We start from the raw sequence: 21214 nt of genomic DNA, 5'->3' as shown, positions 1-21214 counted from the left end.
ATACCAACAATTTCTTTAAAAATATCATTCGCATTTCTACACAGAATGAAAAGGCTCTGGAGTTTTTTGAGAGTGCAACTCAGAAGCATGTATTTTCATTAAATAAAGATTTTTGCTCTAGTTATTGACATGACTATGGGGTACTCTATACATTCAAAAATCAATTTTGAGCATTCAAATTAAGAGTTAAACTCTATTGTGTTTAAACATAAATTAAGAGAAAATCTTCTGAATTCAAGCAGGTGTAAACACTACTTGCAAATTTTTCACCTCTATTATGAAGTTGCAGAAGCCAATACATTAAACATTAACATCTCCTTGTATGTGCAATTAGAAATAACTCATTTATACTGGTTGTCAAAAAATCTAAATAATACAAGCTAAAATGAGATATTTTTTTTCCTTTATAAAGTAGAAGCTAAACCTTTGTTTAATGTACCAAGTGTAATGTTTGCATCAATTTTTACATTCACATCAGTGATCTGCAGGAGTTATACAGATGATGGCATGAGCACTCAAGCCAACTTCCAGGCATCAGTGGTAAAAGGAGACAGGAAACGTCACTAGAGGGAGGTAAAGATCAAATCTAAATTCACTCTTTTTGCCACCTACTTCACCACAAACTCATATCCTGCCATGAAGAACTGCAGTTCTCTCTTGTCAGTAACTAACAACTCTCTAAAGAGTAACACAAAAATGCTGACGTGAGCATTTATAGATAAAAGACAGTTATCAAAATAAAGTATCTATAAGGAACTAATTTTCCAAACAGATTTCTCTGGAACAGATATTCCAAATTTATGAAAAATGAATGCCCAACTTGGAAAATGTCTCACCTCAGAAAATGAAAAATACTTAAAAATCACTTACTCTAGAAATCACCAACATAATATTGGTTCACCTAAGACTTAGGATACCTGCCCAATTCTGGAAGAGGCACAGATTAAACAGAAAGCAACTTTTCACATGTCTGTTCTTACATTAAATAAATAAGCCCAAGGACTGCGAAGGAAATATAGATATATCTCAATACTCTTCACGGAAGATGAAGATTAGAAGCATACTGAATGCACTTTAAAATTCTTTCCAAAACAAAAACATTAATGAGAAATTAATGAGAAAGAAAATAGTAAGATGTCAATAGACTCCTAAATCCTCTCTCAGCACACAAATCAAAGTTTTCAAAAAGCTCAGTATAATTTTTGTACCTTTCATTGGTTATGGATTCTCAGGTGAACCTGTTACACCAGTCCAGTAAGGCAGGTCCAGATTTACTGCATGACTTTCTAACTGGACAGAATTCTGCCCCAATTACTCACCTCTTATCTATTCAAAACGAAATTATGCAACTTGGTCTACAAAATGAACCAGTTGAACACAGACTTCAAATATTATAACCTGTCCTGAGCACACAGATGTGCATGTAAGAGCAATGCTGTGAGTGCTATAATTGCTATGGTTCATTGCAAGGTAGTTGGCAGTTATTAATTAAACATGTTGTGTTCTAGGACTGAATTTCTGGAGGTCACTACCTGTTTTCTGTAGCCCCCATTATCCTTTAAGTTCTGTGAAACTGCCCTCTGTAGAGGCCACTGTAGAAGTTTAGATGAGGCAGAAATCTAAACTTCCATGAAATATTTTTTGATATTATTTCTGGACTTCTTATCCACTCTCTACCCAAAGACATTTCTATAGTAATGCAACTGAAAAAGAACAGCACACAATGTCTGAAATCATGTTTTTCCTCTACCATAAACAGTATGATATGGTTTTACTTCATGCATAACGCTCTTCTACTGTTCTTTAATTAAAAACAGTATTGTAAAACATATCACCAAATAAAACCTATGTTCAGCTGAAACAGCAGTTTATATTTTTCCAAAAAATGTTTTAAATGTATTGAAAGCTTTAGTTTTATACTTGTAACAACGCCAAGCAGCTCACAAATAAAATTGTATTTGGGCAGAGCACTCTTCTGTCTTTAATCCTCACTGCAGTCAATTGAGCAGCCAGGCATAAAGCAATAAAAACAGTGCTTAACCTAAGCAATATTTGAATTCTCCTTCTGTGCTAGAAAATGTTCTATCAGCTATATCATAGTATCTGACAAGGAATATCTCAGTATTGCTGAGCCCTTTTTTTTTTAATCTTTCTGAAAAGTGGGAAATTGTATATAAACTGTGATTTGATCGTTCACAGGTTTTGTGTCTGTACTTTGCATATATTCAGCAATATGATTCACAGTTACAAAATATTACACAGGAAAATTACTCATTTGCAAATAGGACTACAAAAATCAACTGCCAAAGAACAGCAAGGCCCTGTTCTCCTGGAGGTAGGGGCAGATGAACTGTGCTGACACAGAGCACACAGGGAAACTGAGGGAGATGACCAGCAGCACAGCAGGACAGTGACACTGACAGTGACAAAATTGGCAGAATACCAGATGATAGTTTGATCATAAATCAGAGGAGTGACTAAGCCAGAGTGGGCTAGGACAGAAATGGCAAGCAAACAGTGAAATGCTGCTCAGGTAATGAAGCCCTTGGCACTATGGTGGAGTAGTTTTGTTACCTCATTGAAAAGGCACAGACCTTTTCCTTGTCCATCAACTTTTGTTATCTTCCCTCAAATACTCAATTACACCTTCTGGGAAGAGTATTTCAGGTTTTTAATTTGAGATATACTCAAAATACTGCAGACTGCAGCCCCAACACTGCACTGGGATACCAGCTAACACTACTCACACTTCATGAGACATTTCAAACTACTCCAGATTGCCCAAATCTCTTCTCCTTCCTATAAAATATTAAATGCACTTACCCTGGGGAGATTAAATGAATAGCCACCAGCTCCACCCAACAAGCATATTTACTAGCTATCGGCAATCCAAAGATATTGCTCACTCTTCCTGGATTATAATGGTTGTTTAGAACTTTCAAAGCAAACAAGACTCCTGCAAACAAGAAGAAATCACATGAAGAGAGAAATAATGCACAAATAATAAAGGAATGTAAACAATTTGAAGTACCATGCAGTGTCAAAGCACCATGAATCATACAGCTGCGTGCCAGAACAGTTCTGTTCTTTCAGTGATACTTTTCAGTGACTTAAAAAAAAAATTACAAAAATTATGTATTTGTATAACAGCCAAATCTAAGCTGCTTTTTAATGTGCCTGCTCACTGTAGCTGTTCAGGTATTCAAAGTAATACAAACATAATTTAAAATGGGAGTTCTAGTTGAAATAATTGACAAAATTAGTGAATTCAAAAAAATGTTCTGTGATTTGAGAAAACCCATTACTGAAAACAAGGAAAACAAATACGTGTAAAACTCAACAGTAGGTACAAATTCTGGGTTAAGGGAAAATCATCTTAGACAAACTCCAGAATCACTTGTTTCTGAAAAAAAAAAAGTAGATAAATCACTTTTAATCACAGTAAATATTATTAATTTTTACTGACTGCAACTGTTTTGTCATGGAACCACCAGCCAATATGAGGGAATGAATTCAGAGAACTTATTGGAAGTGCTTATGAAACGTTCCTCTCAAGAGACATCTCACAGTGGTCTGAAGAAAAACCCTGAAAAATTAGTAAGTAAAACTTCTGACATGGACATATCAAGGCTGGCACAGGCAGCCAAACCACTCAGGGAAAGAGGCTGCACTTGGGGCCTCTACAGCCCCTAGAAAGGCCGATATTAGAACTGGACATGTCTTGTTACCAAAGGGGGGTGCACAGAAAATACCTGTAGGTCCAAAGGAGCAACTCCCAGGATGTTCCAGCTTGTATCCACTGGAATATCCCAAGAAAACCTCAAAGGTGTTGAAGTAACTTTCTTAAAAGCTGAAAAAGAGTGCTTGCCGTCTAGGTCCCAGTGACAGCAAGGAAATCCCCTACTTATCTAGAAATGCAGGGCCACTTTTCCAGTTGACTGTGCATTTTTTTAAAGAGAAGGAGTTTATTGACTTGAAAATGATCTGCTAAAGGAGGAGACAAGACCATTACTGGAAGGATGATAACCAAAATCAGGTGTTTGGATATTGCTAGCAGAAGCAAATCTAGGGGAGTCTCTCCAAAGACAGGCATGAATAATTTTAAACTGACAAGTTTTCTAGAAGCCACCTAAGGATCATTATTGAAATGCTTATATGGCACCAGAAAATTAAGAGTTCAGACTTCAATTAACCAGTGATATTAAACAGAAAACATAATTCTATCATGATAATGATATTTCATGTTCTCAGGTAAAGTTCTTGTCAGTCACAAGAAGATGAACTGAATTACTTTATGTCCATGCCCAGAGTACATGTTTTAAATTAAAAAATAGAATAAGCATACTGACATGACAATCATACATATATACAGATGTACACCTATCCTCTTCCTGCAATTAACAGTTACTGTTATGTAGCAACTGTACATATTAATTTGACACATGTAAATTGGACCAACTCTCTGTCTTACCTGAAAAACCTACACCACAATTCATTTCATAGGAATGATCATCCAGAATTATCACAAGCAGGAGCTCCAGCACCATGTAAACTACTCCAATCAGTACTGAAAATACTGCAATAATGTAGGCAAACCATATGCTCTTCAGCTTTTTTTCCAGCTTTATGCCCTTCCAAAGCATGGAAATCATGTTATAATACAAATGCCAATCATCTGCATGGTGGAAAGGAGCAAGTAGCAAACGCTGCCAGTTCTTTCTGTGGACAGCTTCATTTACACTGAGACACACTTCAGACAGTGGTTTCAAAGGATTCAGAAAGAGAAAAATATTCAGTAGAAGTACCCCAAGGGTAACAGAAGGAATGTTCTGGAGTCCAACTTGAGAAATTTGATAAAGCAGCAAAAGCAGTCCAGCACTAACTCCTCTTTGCCTTCGTTCCATTGTTACTTCTTATTCTTATTATCTTATTCTTATTATAAGAAATGTGAAGATTATTCCGATTTCCAGTCTTTTATTCAATTTCAAAACCATACAAGTTCTGGAAATTCTGAAAGAAAAAAGATAACTTGTTATATACGTATTTACATATTATATACACAGTGCTTTGAAGCTCATCACTGTTTTTTTTTGAGTTTTTAAACACAAAAAAATCATCCAGGTAATCAGCTGAGACCTTTATATAGCAGAACAAAATTTCAAGTGAGGGAAAAAACCTCAGAATTTGTAAACTGATACAAAACACAAACAAAAGAGATTTATAGAGGCAATCCAGAGCAAGCACTGAGAGAAAAAGCAGTCTGCAACCTCTCACATCCCTGGACAGGCTGCACTTAATCTATTAAAATACTTGTGTATGCTAGACGTGTTTTCATTAATTCTGATTCAGTCAGAATAATTAAGATTTCAGGAAGTAAAACAGTTCAGAATTCTTCTATAGAGTCTCAGTTTCCAGAATTCCTATCTTTGGCACATATTTAAACTTTTTAATGACCACTTCTCCAACTTTCACAAATATTCAAAACAAGCTAAGCTTGAAAACTAAAAGTAATGATTTTTAAAAAAGGAACAGAGACACAGCTAAGCACACCTAGATACAATTTGAAAATTGTTACTGCTTTCATAGAGATGAGACTAAAGAGTTTAGTTTAGAAGTAAGCAAAGGAGAAAAGAAAACTATGGGAGAAATCATATACAAAATCAGCATATAAAATTTAAAGAGTTATAACACAATTTTCATCTCGGCCTTGTTTATGCCAGAAAAACCTAGGGGGTTAAAGAGGGCTACAGAAATAGATCTGGCTAGAAACAGAGTTACTGTGGCAGGAACTGACAAGAGAGGAAGGAGGAAGATGCGCTGGATAACACAGCACAGGGGGCTGTGGAGTTTCCAGAGGGTGGAAGCACCTGTGGTAGACAGAAAGAGACCTGGGATTTCAAGCTGGTTCTGAGGGCTACCCCAACTTGGCCAGTCCAGCTTTTACCTCTGAAAACTCTGCAAGGTGGCCCAACAACAGCACAGCCTCTCCTCCCCTCCAGGGTGTCCCTTATTTGTAGAACTACTGAAGATGCATATTATTCCAAGTGTAAGCATCAATTATATAGAGCCAGCAAAATATAACAACTATTCAAAACTCTGCTACCAGGTTTCACATGAAACTGCCTGAAATATTGAGATATATATAAAATTCTCATCTAAGCACCCCACTAGCCTTCTTTTTCACTATAAACAAAATAGTTAAAGTTGATAATATACTAATTTTTTATTTAAATGCCTTTCCTGTTCATACAGAACTATCCCTCTTCAATATTTTCATTAGAAAAACAAGCAACAATCTAATTCTTCTGGGGGACAGGAGGAAAAATTACACATTTATAAAGGACAGCTCAAGATTCAAAATTTAACCTTCTCCATTATGTCTGTTAAGATTTACTAAGTTTCACATTTCTACAGACCATTGCTATGTCTGTAAACACTTTACTAAAAATTTTTATTCAGTTATTCAGACTATTCTTAATAATTTGATTGAGATGCATTCCACAAAGTCAGTGAGCACATGGAAAAGAAGGAAAGCATCTCTGGATGATGCTATCTTGTAACAGACCTGCAGGGGGTGGAACATCAAAGACAACCCGGTAGGGGCCAGGCTACCTTCTCTGCTTATCCTGAAGTGAGGGGAGCACACAGTTCCATGCTAGTTCACACACAGAATTAATTAATGACACTTCTTATAATTATTTTTTTAGTCTCTGTATTTCTCTCTGAATCACATTTATGCTTATTATAGCAATTTAAGAGAAGAAAAAACCAAACTGGTTGTGTTTTTATCCTGAAAATAACTGCAGTAAACCAGAATGAATGTGAAATGTATTTGTTACGTTACAAAGAAAGTCACTACATTTTCCCCATGTTATTATCTTGGAGGTGCTACATAATCCCTGCACTTTGTCCAAAACAGAGTGAAAACATCAGAAATGTGCTTTATACCAGGCCTTGAACATGTAACTTCCTACACTGGTGCCTTCCAAAACCAGTTTCTAATGATCACAATTTAACTGCAGAGAGCACAGCTGTAGCCCTCACAAGGCTCAAATGAACCAACCTGTTAAACTGAAAATTGGTCACTGCAGATAATTACATTGTCATCTTTGACTTTAAAGTCAATATTACCACAAAAAATAGTTAATCCAAAGTTTAATCAATGTCATTCTCTTTTTCCACACTAGCTCTGATATCGGGTAGACCAACATCCCCCAATATTCTTATTATCTTCTGCCCAGACCTCTGGCTAGTCTTATACCACATACACAGTTACATCTTTTTCATTGCAAAACTATCGACACAAAAACTCTTAGAATTTAAAAATGGACATCCTTTAAATGCAAGCTACATGGAAACATCAAAATCTTGCCATACCATGTTGTTCAAATTGTCAAATAACTGTGTGTTTTAAAGCTTCCATCTCTGCTTCTGATAGCGGTAAATTCCCAAATTAAGTACTTTCAACATCCATGCACCTAAGAAAAGAAACCCTCATCCAGCACATAGCCAGACAATAATCATGGAAAAGGATTGGGAATGCTTTCCATCATGATCATAGCAGTGCTAGTTATCCTAAACCATTCCCATTACTGGGAGCAACCAAAAATACCAACCAAAACACATTATGTGTTTGAGTCAAAGGGAAAAAGGTATAAGAAAACAGTAGCTGAGAGCCTTCTGGAATGCAACTCCCTTAAAACATAGAGAGCTTTCAACTGTTTGAACATTCCTCCTCAGCCTCTACTCTGTTTATTAGAAGTCTAATGAGGCTTGAAACAATGAAGCACTTTTTTCTTTTTTTTTTTTTGAACACATGCCACCTACTTCAAAATGTACAAATTTCCAGAATAGACTTGAAATGGACATTTGTCTTGCATCCAGGCTGCCACGTGTCTGCATTTTTGTCACCTACTCAAGATAAATGTCTGAACTAAATATTCTTGGAATTTATTTGTTTGTTTTGTACTAACCAAGTAAAAAGCATTTAAACTTACTTTTACTGTGACAAACCCCCTCACTCACTTGGCAGCCATAAAATATTACAACTTCACATTACTAAAGAAATCATGCAATAAAGTAAATATTTTAATAAATACCTGTTAAAATCAAAGATTCTACTGTCTTTTCCTGTAGCTGTAATTTGAATTTAGAGGAAAATAATCTCCCTGTACCCTTGCTCCCCTTAAAACAGACATAACTATCCTGAAATTTTGATTTGTGTTTATGCAAAGCCAAGTACACCCTGGGAAAAAAAATTATGCATTCAGCCTACATGTCCAGATTAGAGCTAGACCAATGTCAAAACCACTTGAAACATAAAGGGCGAGTATCAGATCCTAAGCACAAAGCATTCCACATTTAAAGATAAGCCTCAACAGGCCCACACCACTTGTCTGTGAAGATACAGTCTCAGGGTACAAAGGCTTCTCCAGGTAAAGCAGAAACAGTGTTTTTAGGGCAAAAGAGGAGGGCAAAGGAAGCAGGAGCCAACTGTAAACACTTTTACTGAGGCCCTCAAACTTTGGAAAGGGGTGGGGAAAAGGCCTAACAGAAAAAACAACCAATGCAAGGAAAAACAAACTAAACATTTGAAACATAATGAATCATCCTGTTTATATTTAATAAGTATGCAAGGAGAAGGTCAGCCACAAGCTGTCAGCTACAACAAGCTTTGAAATGTCCAGTCAATTACATAGTTCATAGCAAAGACAAGGTTCTGACTTAATTATAAAATTAATTACTTCATAAAGGACAACTTCTGGATTCATCAGATGTGCCTTTAAAGGGTTTTCCTTCACAAAGGAATACTGAATGGTGAACTGAAAAGATACAGCATTTCAGAATTTGGTGAGAGAATTCACATATCTGTAATAAAAATGTTTTAAAACTGTGTAAGTCAATAACTTCCTTACAATTCAATTGTTAAATATCAATGTTCAATGACTTCAAAAATGGCTATATCGCAGTCTTTATTTACTATATGACATTTTAAATTTCACTCAAAGTTTTCTGTGTGAATAAAGAAGTCCTTCTGCCTCTTATATCTACTTCAGCATGGAAATTGAAAATCTTTTATAGATTTTTAATCCTCTTAGGTACCACCGAAAGAGGAAGTCCTTAACAAAATAAGCATTTTAACTAAAAACTTCTGCTTAAAACTGAAAATTGTGTTCTGAAGGGTGTAACAAGCACTGTTCACAATAAAATATATACATATTAAACAATACATGCCAAGAATCATTTTAGCCACCTTATCCCAAAATAAATGAGACAGCTTTCACAGGAAAGAACCCAAGGGGCTAGGTCAAATCTCTCTCATAACAGACAGTAATTAGTAACTGCCTCTCAAAACACCAGGATACATCTACACTAATTGAAGTTGGAGAAGTGAAATAGTCATAAATATTTAATATCACTGTGCTTGTAAAGGAAAGAGGGTATCACACCTTAAAATAAAAATACATCAAAATAACAGTGAACTTCAGATTAGGCCACAGCTGAGTTTTAACTTCACAGATTTTTAACTCGGGGCAGGGATTTGGGTTTTGGTCGGGGTTTGTTGGGGTTTTTTTCCCCCACTTGATTGCAACTGTGCCACCTGTATAATGTTAAAACTGGGTAATCATACTAGAAAAGTATCCTCCATTATCCGAAGAATTTTTTAATATTATGGAAAAACGAAACCATCAAAGACTGCCTGACTCCACTTCAGAAGTGTGAAGCACAACAGCTCTGATAATTTTAGCATTCCTTGGTAGCTTTTGAGGAAAAATTTGTCTGCAGTGTGTAGAAGAAAGGATGAACAGGGAACTCACTTTTTGAAGAAATCCATTCTAAATAATTCTGTTTAAATATACAAACAATTCAGAAACATATGCTTTGTAGTATTAGCATTATATTACCATTGTCAACACCTCCAATCTATGTCAATAAAAAAACAGTTCCAGGAAGAACATCACTGTGCTATTTCAGGAAATCAAACCAGATCAGGTATTGTCCATTACATTTTACAAACACCTGAATTAATTGAACTCGGTGTTTTAACAATTGTAAAAAGGCTTACCAAATACAGTCAAGATATACTTGCCATTACTTCTTCTTTTATACAGATGCAAGTTATTTGCAGTTTTTGGGGGGTAGGTTTTTTTGTTTCGTAGTATTAACAAAAAAAGGGATGTTGTTTTGGCCAGTTACTGATTTTTTTAGGAAGTGGTTTATATAATTTTTTTTAAAATACCACTGCAGAAAATGGGGTAAATGAAGGCAATAACCCCGAACTGCGGAGGTTGTAAGGAGCACAGCACATGTGCAGGTGTGGCTGCGGATAAGCCCCGCGGGTTCCCGACACTCGGCTCCTGCAGCGCACCGAGAGCGCTCCCAGGAACCGAGTCCCAGAGACACGACGGTGGGTGTGTGTATAAAGATAACGGCTGTAAAACCGTGAAATATTGGGGATTCGACTTCTCAGGCCGCTTCACTTCCATAATTCCCACCACCACTCCTTGCGGCGGCAGGAACGAGCTAAGATCGGCGGAGGAAAACTTCTACAGAGCGCAGCTTGAGGGCAGCTTACCCAGAGCAGACCCGGCTTGCCGGGGCTTGCAGCGGGCAGTCCCCGCTCAGCAGGGCGGCGCTCCCCGCGTGTGGGCCGCGCCCCTCACGGCCGGGGGGCCGCTCTCCGCCGGGAGGCGGCGGCAAAGGCGAGAGGACGAGGGCAGGAGAGCAGAACAGGAGAACACAGCAGGAGGAGCGGCGGGGGGAAGGGGAGGAGGTGGCAGCGGCAGCTCCAGCGCCCCCCCCGCCCCTGCACTCACGTTCTCCGGCGGCGGCAGCACCTGGAACCCCCGCGCCGCCCCACGTGACCGCGGCGAGGGGCGTGGCCCCGGCCCCGGCCCCGCCCGGGGGGCGCACCGCGCCTGCGCCGAGCCGGCCGCGCCGCTAGGGGCGCTGTGCGCGGGAGGGCTGAGGGCGGAGGCCGGAGGCGGGAAAGCTGAGGCGGCGCGGCTGTCTCGGGGCGGTTATTGGTCGCTGGCACTGCCCACTATTAAAATACATATTAAGGTTTCCTTTGAAAGCATTTTACTGCACATGCAAAACAGTAACTAGTTCTGTAAGTTTAAAATAGTTCGACGACTTTTTTTTTTTTTTTTCTCCAAGCGTTAAAATCAGTTAGATGAAGACATTGCAGAATCACAGAATCAACAAGGTTGGAAAAGGCCTCTGAGATCATCAAATCTAACCTACGACTAAATACTACTGTGTTAAACAGACCATGGCATGCAGTGCCACATCCAGTCTTAAAACACCTCCAGGGGTGGCGACTCCATTTCCCTGGACAGCCCATTCCACTGTCTAATCACCCCTTCTGTGAAGAACTTCATCCTAATGTCTAACCTAAACCTCCCCTGGTGCAGCTAAAGACTCTATTAGTTTCACTTTTGTAGAGTACTAGTCACTGGTGTCACTGTATTATTCCCCAAATTTGACACAGATATCCAGACTGTGAGCTGTATTATTAATATTCAGTAGGGAATACACTGAGCAAATTATAAATGCCTGAAATAATAGGTTCTCATAGAAATGTTGGCAAGCTGTTGGTGCAAATATGTGACTAGAAATGAATCATACAAAACCCATAGCCAAAGCTACATGTAAACCGCCTGATTCTGCTGTCATTTATGTGGCACTCAGGTTTCATAGAACATTTTGGCAACTTGTACAAGTATGTCATAGAATTTATAAGAAAATTGCATTCTGCCCTTCCAAAAACAGCACACAGCTCAGCAGACTGGCAGGCATGAAAGAGGCTGAATTCCTAGAAATAGGGTGGAGATCAAGTTAAAGGAGCAGGCTTTGCCAAAACAAGCAGCTTCAGCATAGTCCTCGCTTCCAAGAACGAGCAGAAGCCAAAAGAGGCGGGCCAGGTTCAGCGTGTGCCACCATTTACACACACTACCTTAAGCTCCTTACTTCTGGCACATTTAGATTTGTTACCTCAATTAAAGCTAATCATAATAATTCATAGAAATCTCAGGATGTGGGAGTTAAAAGTGCCCAAACTGATAGATTTTTATCATACATCAGGTTTTCTACAATTGGCACAATTTCCTGTAACAGCATACTCCATTTTCAGGCAATCATAACTTCAGTCCATAATTCTTAAAGATGCCATATTTATTGCCTCAATACAGGCTCAGATCTTATTACTGGATGTGCAAGTCCTGAGGTTGTGGTTCCTTTTTGGGACCTAGAAGATCATAGTTCCCTTCATGGTCAATCTGAGCAATTGTATATTACTAGTCTCTCTTTTCAGATCCCTAATGATATGGCAGGGCTAACAAAAGTCACAGGAACAATGGGAGGCTAAGGAAATGAATACTATGTTCTAATGCTATAATTAATGGACCACATATGTAGCTAGGTTTTAAAAAAAACCCACCATTGTTCTTGTACTCTTTGCCCAAGTGTGGGATTTTATACCCATAAAGTTCTTAAATGCTGGGTTTTTTATTCCTTGTTCTACACAAATTTTACTAATATCCCGCCAGATCTTCTTGGTTAGTTTATACTTACATAAATAGCTGGTTAGAAGAAAAAAAGAAACACCTGCTGCTTTCTTTCTTTAATCTCATGCCACCATTCACCTCATGGATTTCTTTTACTTTTTTGTCTGAATATTAATTTTTCTTACCAATAAAATTTAATTAAATGAAAAACACTGTTCACATATTACAACTTTTTTTTTAAAAAAAAATTCTACGTTTCATATACATGTGCCATACAAGGCATTCCTCAGCTTTCCTCAGTATGAATAATGTTCTTGAGTAAGAATAACTGAAAGGCTGACACATAAAAGGTTGGTTGAATTAATTTAAGACAATATCCCTTTCCATTTAAGCAACAACTGACAGTATGGGTTCTGTTTCCTAGTTATGTCTGGCCTGATTAGAAAGAGAATTCAATACTTGGAAGGAAAATAAAGAAGAAAAAATCAAAACCATCACTTTCATAACTTGTGTACTCCTGGTACAGGAGTGACGCATACAGTCGGCACTGCTTACGCCTTACTGCTAACTATATAATCCATGTAAATATTTATCATACAGCTATTATCAGTGTAAACATGCAGTTTAGTCGTATGTTGACCCATAATGAAAAAGTGACATTGAGATCTTTGCTTAATAGCATAAGGTTTAAACACGTTTTAGAAGCAATAGAGCAGATCTCGAAATACTCACTTTTTCTGAGGGTTATACCAAGGCTTTTCAACATGTAACAATTGCAAAGAAACATCCTGCTATGAATGCATGAATGCAAATTAAATCCATATCTGAAGGTTATTTTTTAAATTAATGCTGGGAATCTGATAGCAGCACATTTGAAATACTGTTTATGTTAATCTTGAAGGAACTAGTTAGGACTAGCCTGCAAATATAAGAAGAATGTCGGAGTGTAGTTATGGTAAAGGAACTGTGGCTTTCCTAGACTGTCAGTACATGACAGTGTTTACAAAAAGCAGAAGAAAAGTGGTAACCTAGAATTTGATACATCAAATATTATGAGTCTGTCAGAAAATTAACAAAATACAGACGATCAAAGGATCAGTTTAAACATGTTATTAGTTTATATACAGCTGTTGTACCACTGCTACCATTCTGCTTCTGAAAACAACATAATGCCTTGGAAACTGGAGACAATCCCTTCTGAGAGAGACAGATGGAAATAAGATCTGATAGTGAATGTTTTGTATGAATTCAGGGCTTACTCTCCCAAAGAGTCTTTGATCTGACATTAACTCTGCTTTTACTACGTAATCCACCTCTACTAACTTCTTCTTTGCTGGCAGGTTACTTTCTCCAGTTCAGCTGCCAGCATCACTAACACATATAGACAAATGGAGGGAAGATAGAGATGCTTTCTCTTCAGCTTACAGAGATAAAACAATATATCCTGGAGGTTCTTGATTTGTTCATATAGACTCCCAGAAAATATAGATGAAACAAACCATATGGAGACTAAAGCAGTGTCTTGGTCTTAATGTGGGCTGGAAGAAATGGACCAACATCAAAAAGGTTTCCCAACACAGCCAAAGGCATCTGATCAGATGATAAGTCACCTCCTGCTTATCTGGATATTTCCATGCTGCAGTGAGACACTTCAGTTAAGCCAAAGCATTTTGAAAAAGCTCAAAAGCCTGAGCTCCTGGATGTAACCAGAAGAGAAGGGAGTAGACCAAAAAGTGTTAAGGAAATGTATGTGTGAACTATGCCCAAAAAGATAGGACCAGACAATCCTTCTATGAAACTGAAGGGCTTTCTAAAAAAGGTGTCAAAAGCAAAGATAATAGGCTGTGACATCACTGAAAACATGAAAACAAACTATAATGTAAAGAGTTATTTGGTATGAAGCGACAAAAGAGTAACCTGCTGTCATCTCAAACTGATTTCAAAAGCTGTACATACAAACATTTATCTTACTTTTACTGACCACAGGAATAACACTCAAGAAGTTGTTACTTGTAGTAATACTGCAGGCAGAAAATATTCTGTTGAATACAGTTGTTTGTTTTTTTTTCAGTGGCAGCATAATTTACATCTCATCATTCACAGTTTATAAAAATCATGACATTAAAGTATATTCTGCTACTGGCAGAGAATTTTTCTTAATACTCTAGCTGTGAAAATTTTGTGATTATTTCCCATTCCTATAAAGTATTCACATAATGTTTTCCATTATGGAAACACAGGGTTTGATCCATTTTTTTATGAAATTTTAACTACTTTATAACAAGGATATGTCACTATTCTGGTGACATTTTTGTGCTCCACTGGCCTGCAGGATGCCAAGGGAGATGAAATGTCAATTTGCTGTACTCCCAGGTTCCCAGCTCTCAAAGTTGGGCTAATCCAGAGGCAATACCAGAGGGCTTTATCTTGTACTCCTTGTAAAGGAGGATTTGTTAAAGATAGTACAGTAATTTCACCAGAAATTACATTTAAGCCACTTCTTGGAAGTCTTTTCTTGTTCTGTATTTTCTTCTGAATATATGAGTAGAATTCATGTTTTGCAAGTTTTTGTCTATCATGCTAACCTTGGTTCTACATTGTGTGTGATCATTAGCCTGACTCCTGTTCCCTGCAGAGAGGCTGAGAGGCAGAGGCAGGGGTGAGGAAGCATTTAGAAGAGGTGCTGATACCTGTGATGTGGTGGAAGACCACATAAAAATTTTACTTCACAATTTGGTCTTTTTATTTCTGTTCTCATAGAAAGAGAACTTCCCTTGGAAGTTTGAATCACAGAAGTTGTGAGGAGACATCATGTGCCATAATCATAATATCGAAATAGGCATTATTTTTTGTTTGGGATTTTTTGTTTGTTTTGTTGGTTTCAACTTCCTAAAGCTGTCTTTAACATATTTTTATTTAACAAAACTAAGCCTAACGAAGGCATCTGTCACAGCTCAGAGTGCATTGATCAGGCTTAATTAGGGCTTAATAGTCCCTGGCCAGCCTCATTTGAGTCCCCAGACGCGTCCCCTCCTCACGGGCCCAGTGCGCCACTTGAGGTCAGCCCTAGGCCTGGGGTTTTTCCTAAGCAGGCCTGCACCAGGGTTGGTCCCTACTGGCCCCCAGCCTTGCCCTGGCCACGGGCCTTTGGTTGATGGTTCTGTCTCCAAAGAGCTCCATCCAGGTGTAATGCCTGGTTTTGACTTCCTTTGCCCTGCCTTGTCCTCATGGGCTGCCTTGTGTTTTGGAGGATTGGCTGAACCAGCTGCTGTCCTTGGACCTTTCCTGCTCCTTGCTCAGGTACCTTGGGGCTGGATCCCCTTCACAGAGGTTGTTCAAGACAAAGTACGGAAGGGGGCAATACAATATTCAAGGCAGTGAATCTGAAAGTGGCAATTCAAAGCTGGTAAGCTCTATTGAAGCATTATTTTCACTTTTTTCATTATTGGTTTTTACAATATTCAGCAGAAATTACACGGCTGCTGTAGATAGCAGTAAAATAAATCAAGATCAGATTGGGTTTTTGAAGCGCTTGAACATTTTTGAGCATAGAAAATAATGTATGAATTATAATCAAACTACATAAAACTACTGAATATCACCAAACCTGAAAGCTTATATTTTGTAGCTGAGTGTTACTCAGGTTCAGCTCATGAGAAATTTCACTCTAGCCTGATAAAGTAGACTTTTCTAGCCAATACAGTATATTGTATTTGGTCAGCTAGTATAGATGGGGAAAGCAGACAAGCCTTCAGGAGCACAAGGCTTTATTCAGATCTGAAATAGAAGCTTTTCAAAGCTCAGTAAAAATTGAGGTGTATTTTTTTTAAACTGCCTTTAGAGCACTGGAAACTACTGATAACAGCTGGTGGAAATAACTGGTGAGCCTGCTGGGGATGATGCTTTTTGCTGTGTATGTACAGGAAATAAGCCTCGGTCTTTACCTTGGTTTCAAACAGCAGCTTTCACCCCTGTTTTTGTGGTAGTGCTGCTGTGGCCGTAATGATTGCCTCAGGGCAAAGACAGTTGTGCTATTTCTTGTCGGACCAAGAAAAACAGGTGGAAGCCTTCCTTCAGACCTGGAGCAGCAGCAGGAGATGGCTCCGTGCTGTCCTGCCGTGACTGCTTGTCGTGACATGCAGCTGAGAAATGCTCTGACGCTGTGCACTCACTGAGCAAACAGCTGCAACAGGTTGCTGTCTTACTACACCAGTTTATTTTTCACTCTGCTGAAGACTGTCAGTCCTTTGCTGATGGTGCTCTCTAATCTTCTTTAAACAAAATCAGCGAGGTGCTTGGGATCGGGTTGAGGCTGTCTCCAGGGGCTGGGTGGGGCCGGAGCAGGCAGGATTGATTCACCGTGCTGTGCGTGTGCTGAGAGCCATCGCAGCTCCCAGCTAGCACAAGTAACAGCCCCGGGCTGCCCTGTCCCGCAGGCCATCTCCACTGCAGGAATCACCCACTTCAAAGGCCACCCTTGAAAACAGAGCAGAGGTCAGGGTACAGGCTTGCGATTGGCAAGGAATGAGCACCAGCAAGGGCATAAAGATAGCGCTCAGCCATCTGCAGGGGTGTTCATGCAAACTTTCTAGGACTTGTTCAGGTTTCTGGGGATCTTCCAGCTTTCTAGGTAGAAGGGCAAGTTTTTCAGCCATTAGTTAGATGAACCCTCCCACTTCCCAGAGTCAAAGAATTCCCATGGGGATTGCCCTGGGGACCTCTTCCTCCTCTTCTAAAAACTTGTGAGAGTCTATTTGAAGCTTTTTCTTTCAGCAGCTCACTAATGTGTGTTTCTGCTACCTGTCACGTTTATTTTCGTTATTCATTCTGTGTTCAAATTTTGGTCCATATCCAATGAGCTTGAGAAATATATTTTTTAATTACTTTCCTTGTTTTCTTTACTGTCTTTCTATCTGTAATATAATGGTCTCTGGCAGCTTTTTGGCTTTTGGCACTGCAGAATACCTAGATCAGTTACAACAAGGTGACTTGGCATTCTGCGCAGCCGCCTGTGAGGATTTCAGCCAGGCCTTTGCTTGATTAATGAGCATTGGCCTATTCTTGAGATAAATTCATGCTGGATTTTGCCCAAGGGCTACAGAGTGGGCACTCCAGGGAGTTTAGTGGAAGAAATCTGTACTTGAAATGACTTTTCTTTGAGATCTGTTTACTTAATGATTGCTTGCATGAAGGTAATACCACTGATAAGGAGGAAAAGGCAGTCAAAATTGTCAAGAGAAGTACATCATTAGATTTTTTTTTTTTCCAACTTGTGTATTACAGACAGCTCTCTCTTGGAAGGAAGATTATATGGCACATCCTGTGCTGGGCCAAGTCCCTGAGGTAGGTGGGAGCTCACAAGGTGTTCACTTACACGTGCATGGTGCCTGTCAGCAGTGCCATTTCTACATCAGGGACATGGCAGTGAGCAGTAATCCCCCTCCTGCCCCTCCCAAAGCTACTTTCCTTCATGATGACTGGCATATCCCTGTTGGTATCAATCACCAATAACGTGTATGAGCATGTTTTAGTTGATTTCCTAAAAAAATCTACATCTGACAATTTTACCTGCATGCTGCTCATGCCCAGTAACTTCAGAATCAGTTAACCAATTTCAGTCTCTTCTGCCAGAAGTGTGGGCTGCTTGTGGGCTGCAGCCCCACTGCCTCCTGCAGCTGCCATCCGTGGTCAGGATGGCAGCCAGTCAGCCTCAGCAGAGCCTGGTGAGGGGAGCTGCTCTGTGCTGCTGATGGGAATGGCTGGGATGTGCTTGCCAGTCCCAGAGCTGAGTCCCCATTCTGGAGACATGGCAGGATACCAGTTTGTTCTAAAGGGCCTGGCTGGCACTGCTCGTTTGTAGCTGTGCCCCCTCCACACCTGGGGCTATGCAGCTGTGGGTTTGTGAAGAATCTCGTGAGCTTTACCTGCCCCTACTATGTGTTGGTTCTTTTCTAAACAGCAAGTGAAATAGGGCTGGGTGGGAGACTTCAGGGAGACTTGAAACCCTTGGGTTGAAAATGGGAAGCAGGGAACCTAAGGGGTAAACAAGCAGTGTGTAGGCAGCGGACAGTACCATGATTAAACCTGATATTCAGACCAGGCAATCAGGGTTAATTTTTCTGCTGTTCATGACTTCTACATCTATAAGGAGTTAGACAACTGTTTTGAGGCATCTTTGGGGGATGGGTGTTGAAATACTTAACAAAAAAAATCTACCAAGAATATAATATATAATATATAATCTGCAATATTTGAGTGCTTCTGTTGCTGTATCAGAGAAGTGTTTCTCTGAAGGAATCATATGTGATTCTGCAAATCCCAGGTTCATTTGCAGAAGGAGAAGAAATAAATGGATATGTGCACAGAAAGTCAATGTACTGAAATGAAAAAGCAACAGAAGACAAAACACAATATGTGTGTTTTTAGAGTATCTGTCAATCTAAGGTAATAAATAAGTAAACAGAACCATTTTAATTTGTTCAAGTAAATCCCTTTCAGGGCTGAATTAACTAAAGCATATCCCTATGAAATAACCCTCATTATATAAATTAGTGTGCCGATGGATTACTGGTTTTGCAGCCAAAAAACCTCACCACCATAGGTGTGAAGTTTCCTGATCATCTAATAAATTGATAACTTTGAAGCCTAGTTGTGACAATTTAAATGTCATCACTATTAAACAAGTTGCCAAAATGCAAACAACCATCCTAAGTCATTAAAATGTAATTATAAAGGACAGCTGGGTCTACTATCAATCTGGGCTGTGGGGACTCATAATGGGGAAAAATATGAAACTTTCACAGAAACCGAATGAGATTGCTGTGTGTGCCAAGCCCAGCCTGCTCAGGAAGCAGGGGAAACGTGTATTCAGTGCATGCACAGTTACTGGTGCTCACGGAAGGCTTTCACTGCCGAGATGGACATAGGAGTCAGAGGCATCCATCAAATGTCTTCCCTGTCTCTGCCGTATATGAGGAGTCCTTTTGCTTATTGTCAGGGTCTGCCTTGCTAGTGAGGGGCAGATATACTGGGTAGCAGCTACAGTCTAGCAGAAATGCCAGTGAAGTGGGACTAAATTTGCTCTAGTGTGGAATGGCAGTGCAGGTGGTGTAATCGCTGTTTGGAAAACCAGGTGGACTCAAAGTGATAATGAAGGTTTGCTTTTTGGCTGAGAGGAATAAAGGAAAATGTGACTGTAAGGCTTTGCAGGCATAGACCTGATATGTTTATGAAAGCTGTGTTTAGTCATATTGATAACAAAGTTATTGAACTTTATTTTTTATGTTTATTATTTTCTTGATACTTTGATAAGGCCACGATATGGGCAACGAGCCCAGTCCCTGCTATGTGTGAGATAGCTCTAAATTCCCATTGGTTTCAGTTCCATCCCAGTAGGTTCTACCTTTAATTCAGCGATGCAGCATGCAGTCGATGAGATTTACTGAGGATATGCACCATGGAAAGGGTGGAACGAGCTAGAACTGTGATACTGCATCATTAAAATAGTAACCCCAAAAGGAGGCCCTGCGGTCTTTTGGTGTTTTATTTATATGCATTATGGAGCTACAACAGCTGCTGGATTCCATAATTAAGCCCCATTTTCCCTAAATGTGGTGGAAAGGGTAAAATAAGTGAGAAATGCTGATCACTGGTAAAATTCTAAAAGAAATCTTTTATGTATCTTGATGCATGTACCAACTCAATTGGATAGCTTCTTTTTTTGAAGCTTTTATAAATGTGAATAGATTAAAAAATATGGATGGATGCTCATGTATTATTTGAAATAGTGGAATTCTTTTTTCCTGTATGTCAGCCTATTCTTCTCAAAACTGAGTTGCATATAATTGCAAGGTGTGTTCTAACTGATTAGTGTTTCTAAAATATTTACGTATCAAATTAATGTATCATTTTTACACCTATGAAGTAAATTCTTGTGGTGCTTTGGGGCATTCATTTTACTGAGAATTTTTTTTTATTCTTACTGAGAAATGTCTGCTATTGCATATGGGTGGTCACAAACCTTTCATTTCCTTCCTTTTGTATACTTGGAAATGATCTAATAACTGAGTGTTCTGCTGTAATTATCTACCTTTCACTTTTGTAAATTATAATTCTTGTTTGTTTTGAAATGAGAATCAGTTGGTATGGAGCTTAGAAAAACATTTAAGATTACAAACTGTTTCTGATGAACAGATTGTTTTTTGATGCAAATGGAAAGCCAAGTTGAGAGAGGTTTCTCTTTTTTATGCAGAAGGATGCAGCCACTCAACAGGCTTTGTCCTTATTTTTTGGCAGAATTGGACTGCCCTACTCAAAAGCATAAACAAGCCTCAGCCTATCAACAACATAAATGGGACACCAGCCTGCCAAATACAGGGAAATGAATAAATGGAAGAACAATAAAAGTCAGTAAAGTAGGAAATCTCATGTGGTGTGAATGATTTCCTATATAGCATAAGCAAGTTTTTTCTGCTGTTTGTTTCACACAGCTACACTAAGGATGAATAAATTTTTGTCACCAATAATATTATGAAAAGCATGCAAATTTGAGAGATCACACTCTCTAATGGACAGAATGGTTATTTTGGAAGGAAAAATAAGCTTTCCTACAATTTTCATTCACTATCTCCCAATGTGAGATGACAATTTACTGCAGGCTTAGGAAATTAAATGTTAGTTTTCCGTGTGTAGTGAAGAGGTTTGGA

At 38.9% G+C, this 21214-nt stretch overlaps 1 protein-coding gene and 1 long non-coding RNA gene across 5 annotated transcripts in view; one reads left to right on the top strand and one right to left on the bottom strand.

Moving 5' to 3' along the window:
- The window catches only part of RHBDD1 (rhomboid domain containing 1), a 28750-nt gene extending 17818 nt beyond the window's left edge, over positions 1-10932 (bottom strand). Inside the window, exons 1-3 of one of the 3 annotated variants that reach the window (XM_086844848.1) lie at positions 10818-10932; positions 4472-5010; positions 2824-2956 (exon numbers count right to left, since the gene is read on the bottom strand). In XM_086844848.1, coding sequence (XP_086700974.1) covers positions 2824-2956; positions 4472-4904 — 566 coding nt within the window. In that variant the 5' untranslated portion in view covers positions 4905-5010; positions 10818-10932. Of the gene's footprint in view, positions 1-2823; positions 2957-4471; positions 5011-8744; positions 8869-10576 lie in introns of those variants that run through there. The other 2 variants (XM_023933209.2, XM_023933210.2) reach the window with 2 other exon arrangements.
- A 4682-nt stretch (positions 10933-15614) lies between these two features.
- Positions 15615-20918, top strand: LOC111933219 (uncharacterized). Of its 2 annotated transcripts, none has more exons than XR_002866578.2 (3): positions 15615-15915; positions 17793-17852; positions 20805-20918. It is a non-coding gene; the product is annotated as an uncharacterized LOC111933219 (long non-coding RNA). The 2 variants fall into 2 exon arrangements; XR_002866577.2 differs by having other exon boundaries at positions 20761-20918.
- The last annotated feature ends 296 nt before the right edge of the window (positions 20919-21214 follow it).

This window comes from Cyanistes caeruleus, chromosome 10, assembly GCF_971803275.1.
Source record: "Cyanistes caeruleus chromosome 10, bCyaCae1.hap1.1, whole genome shotgun sequence".
In the NCBI taxonomy this organism is placed as follows: Eukaryota; Metazoa; Chordata; class Aves; order Passeriformes; family Paridae; genus Cyanistes; species Cyanistes caeruleus.
This window is presented reverse-complemented; position numbering and strand designations above follow the sequence as displayed.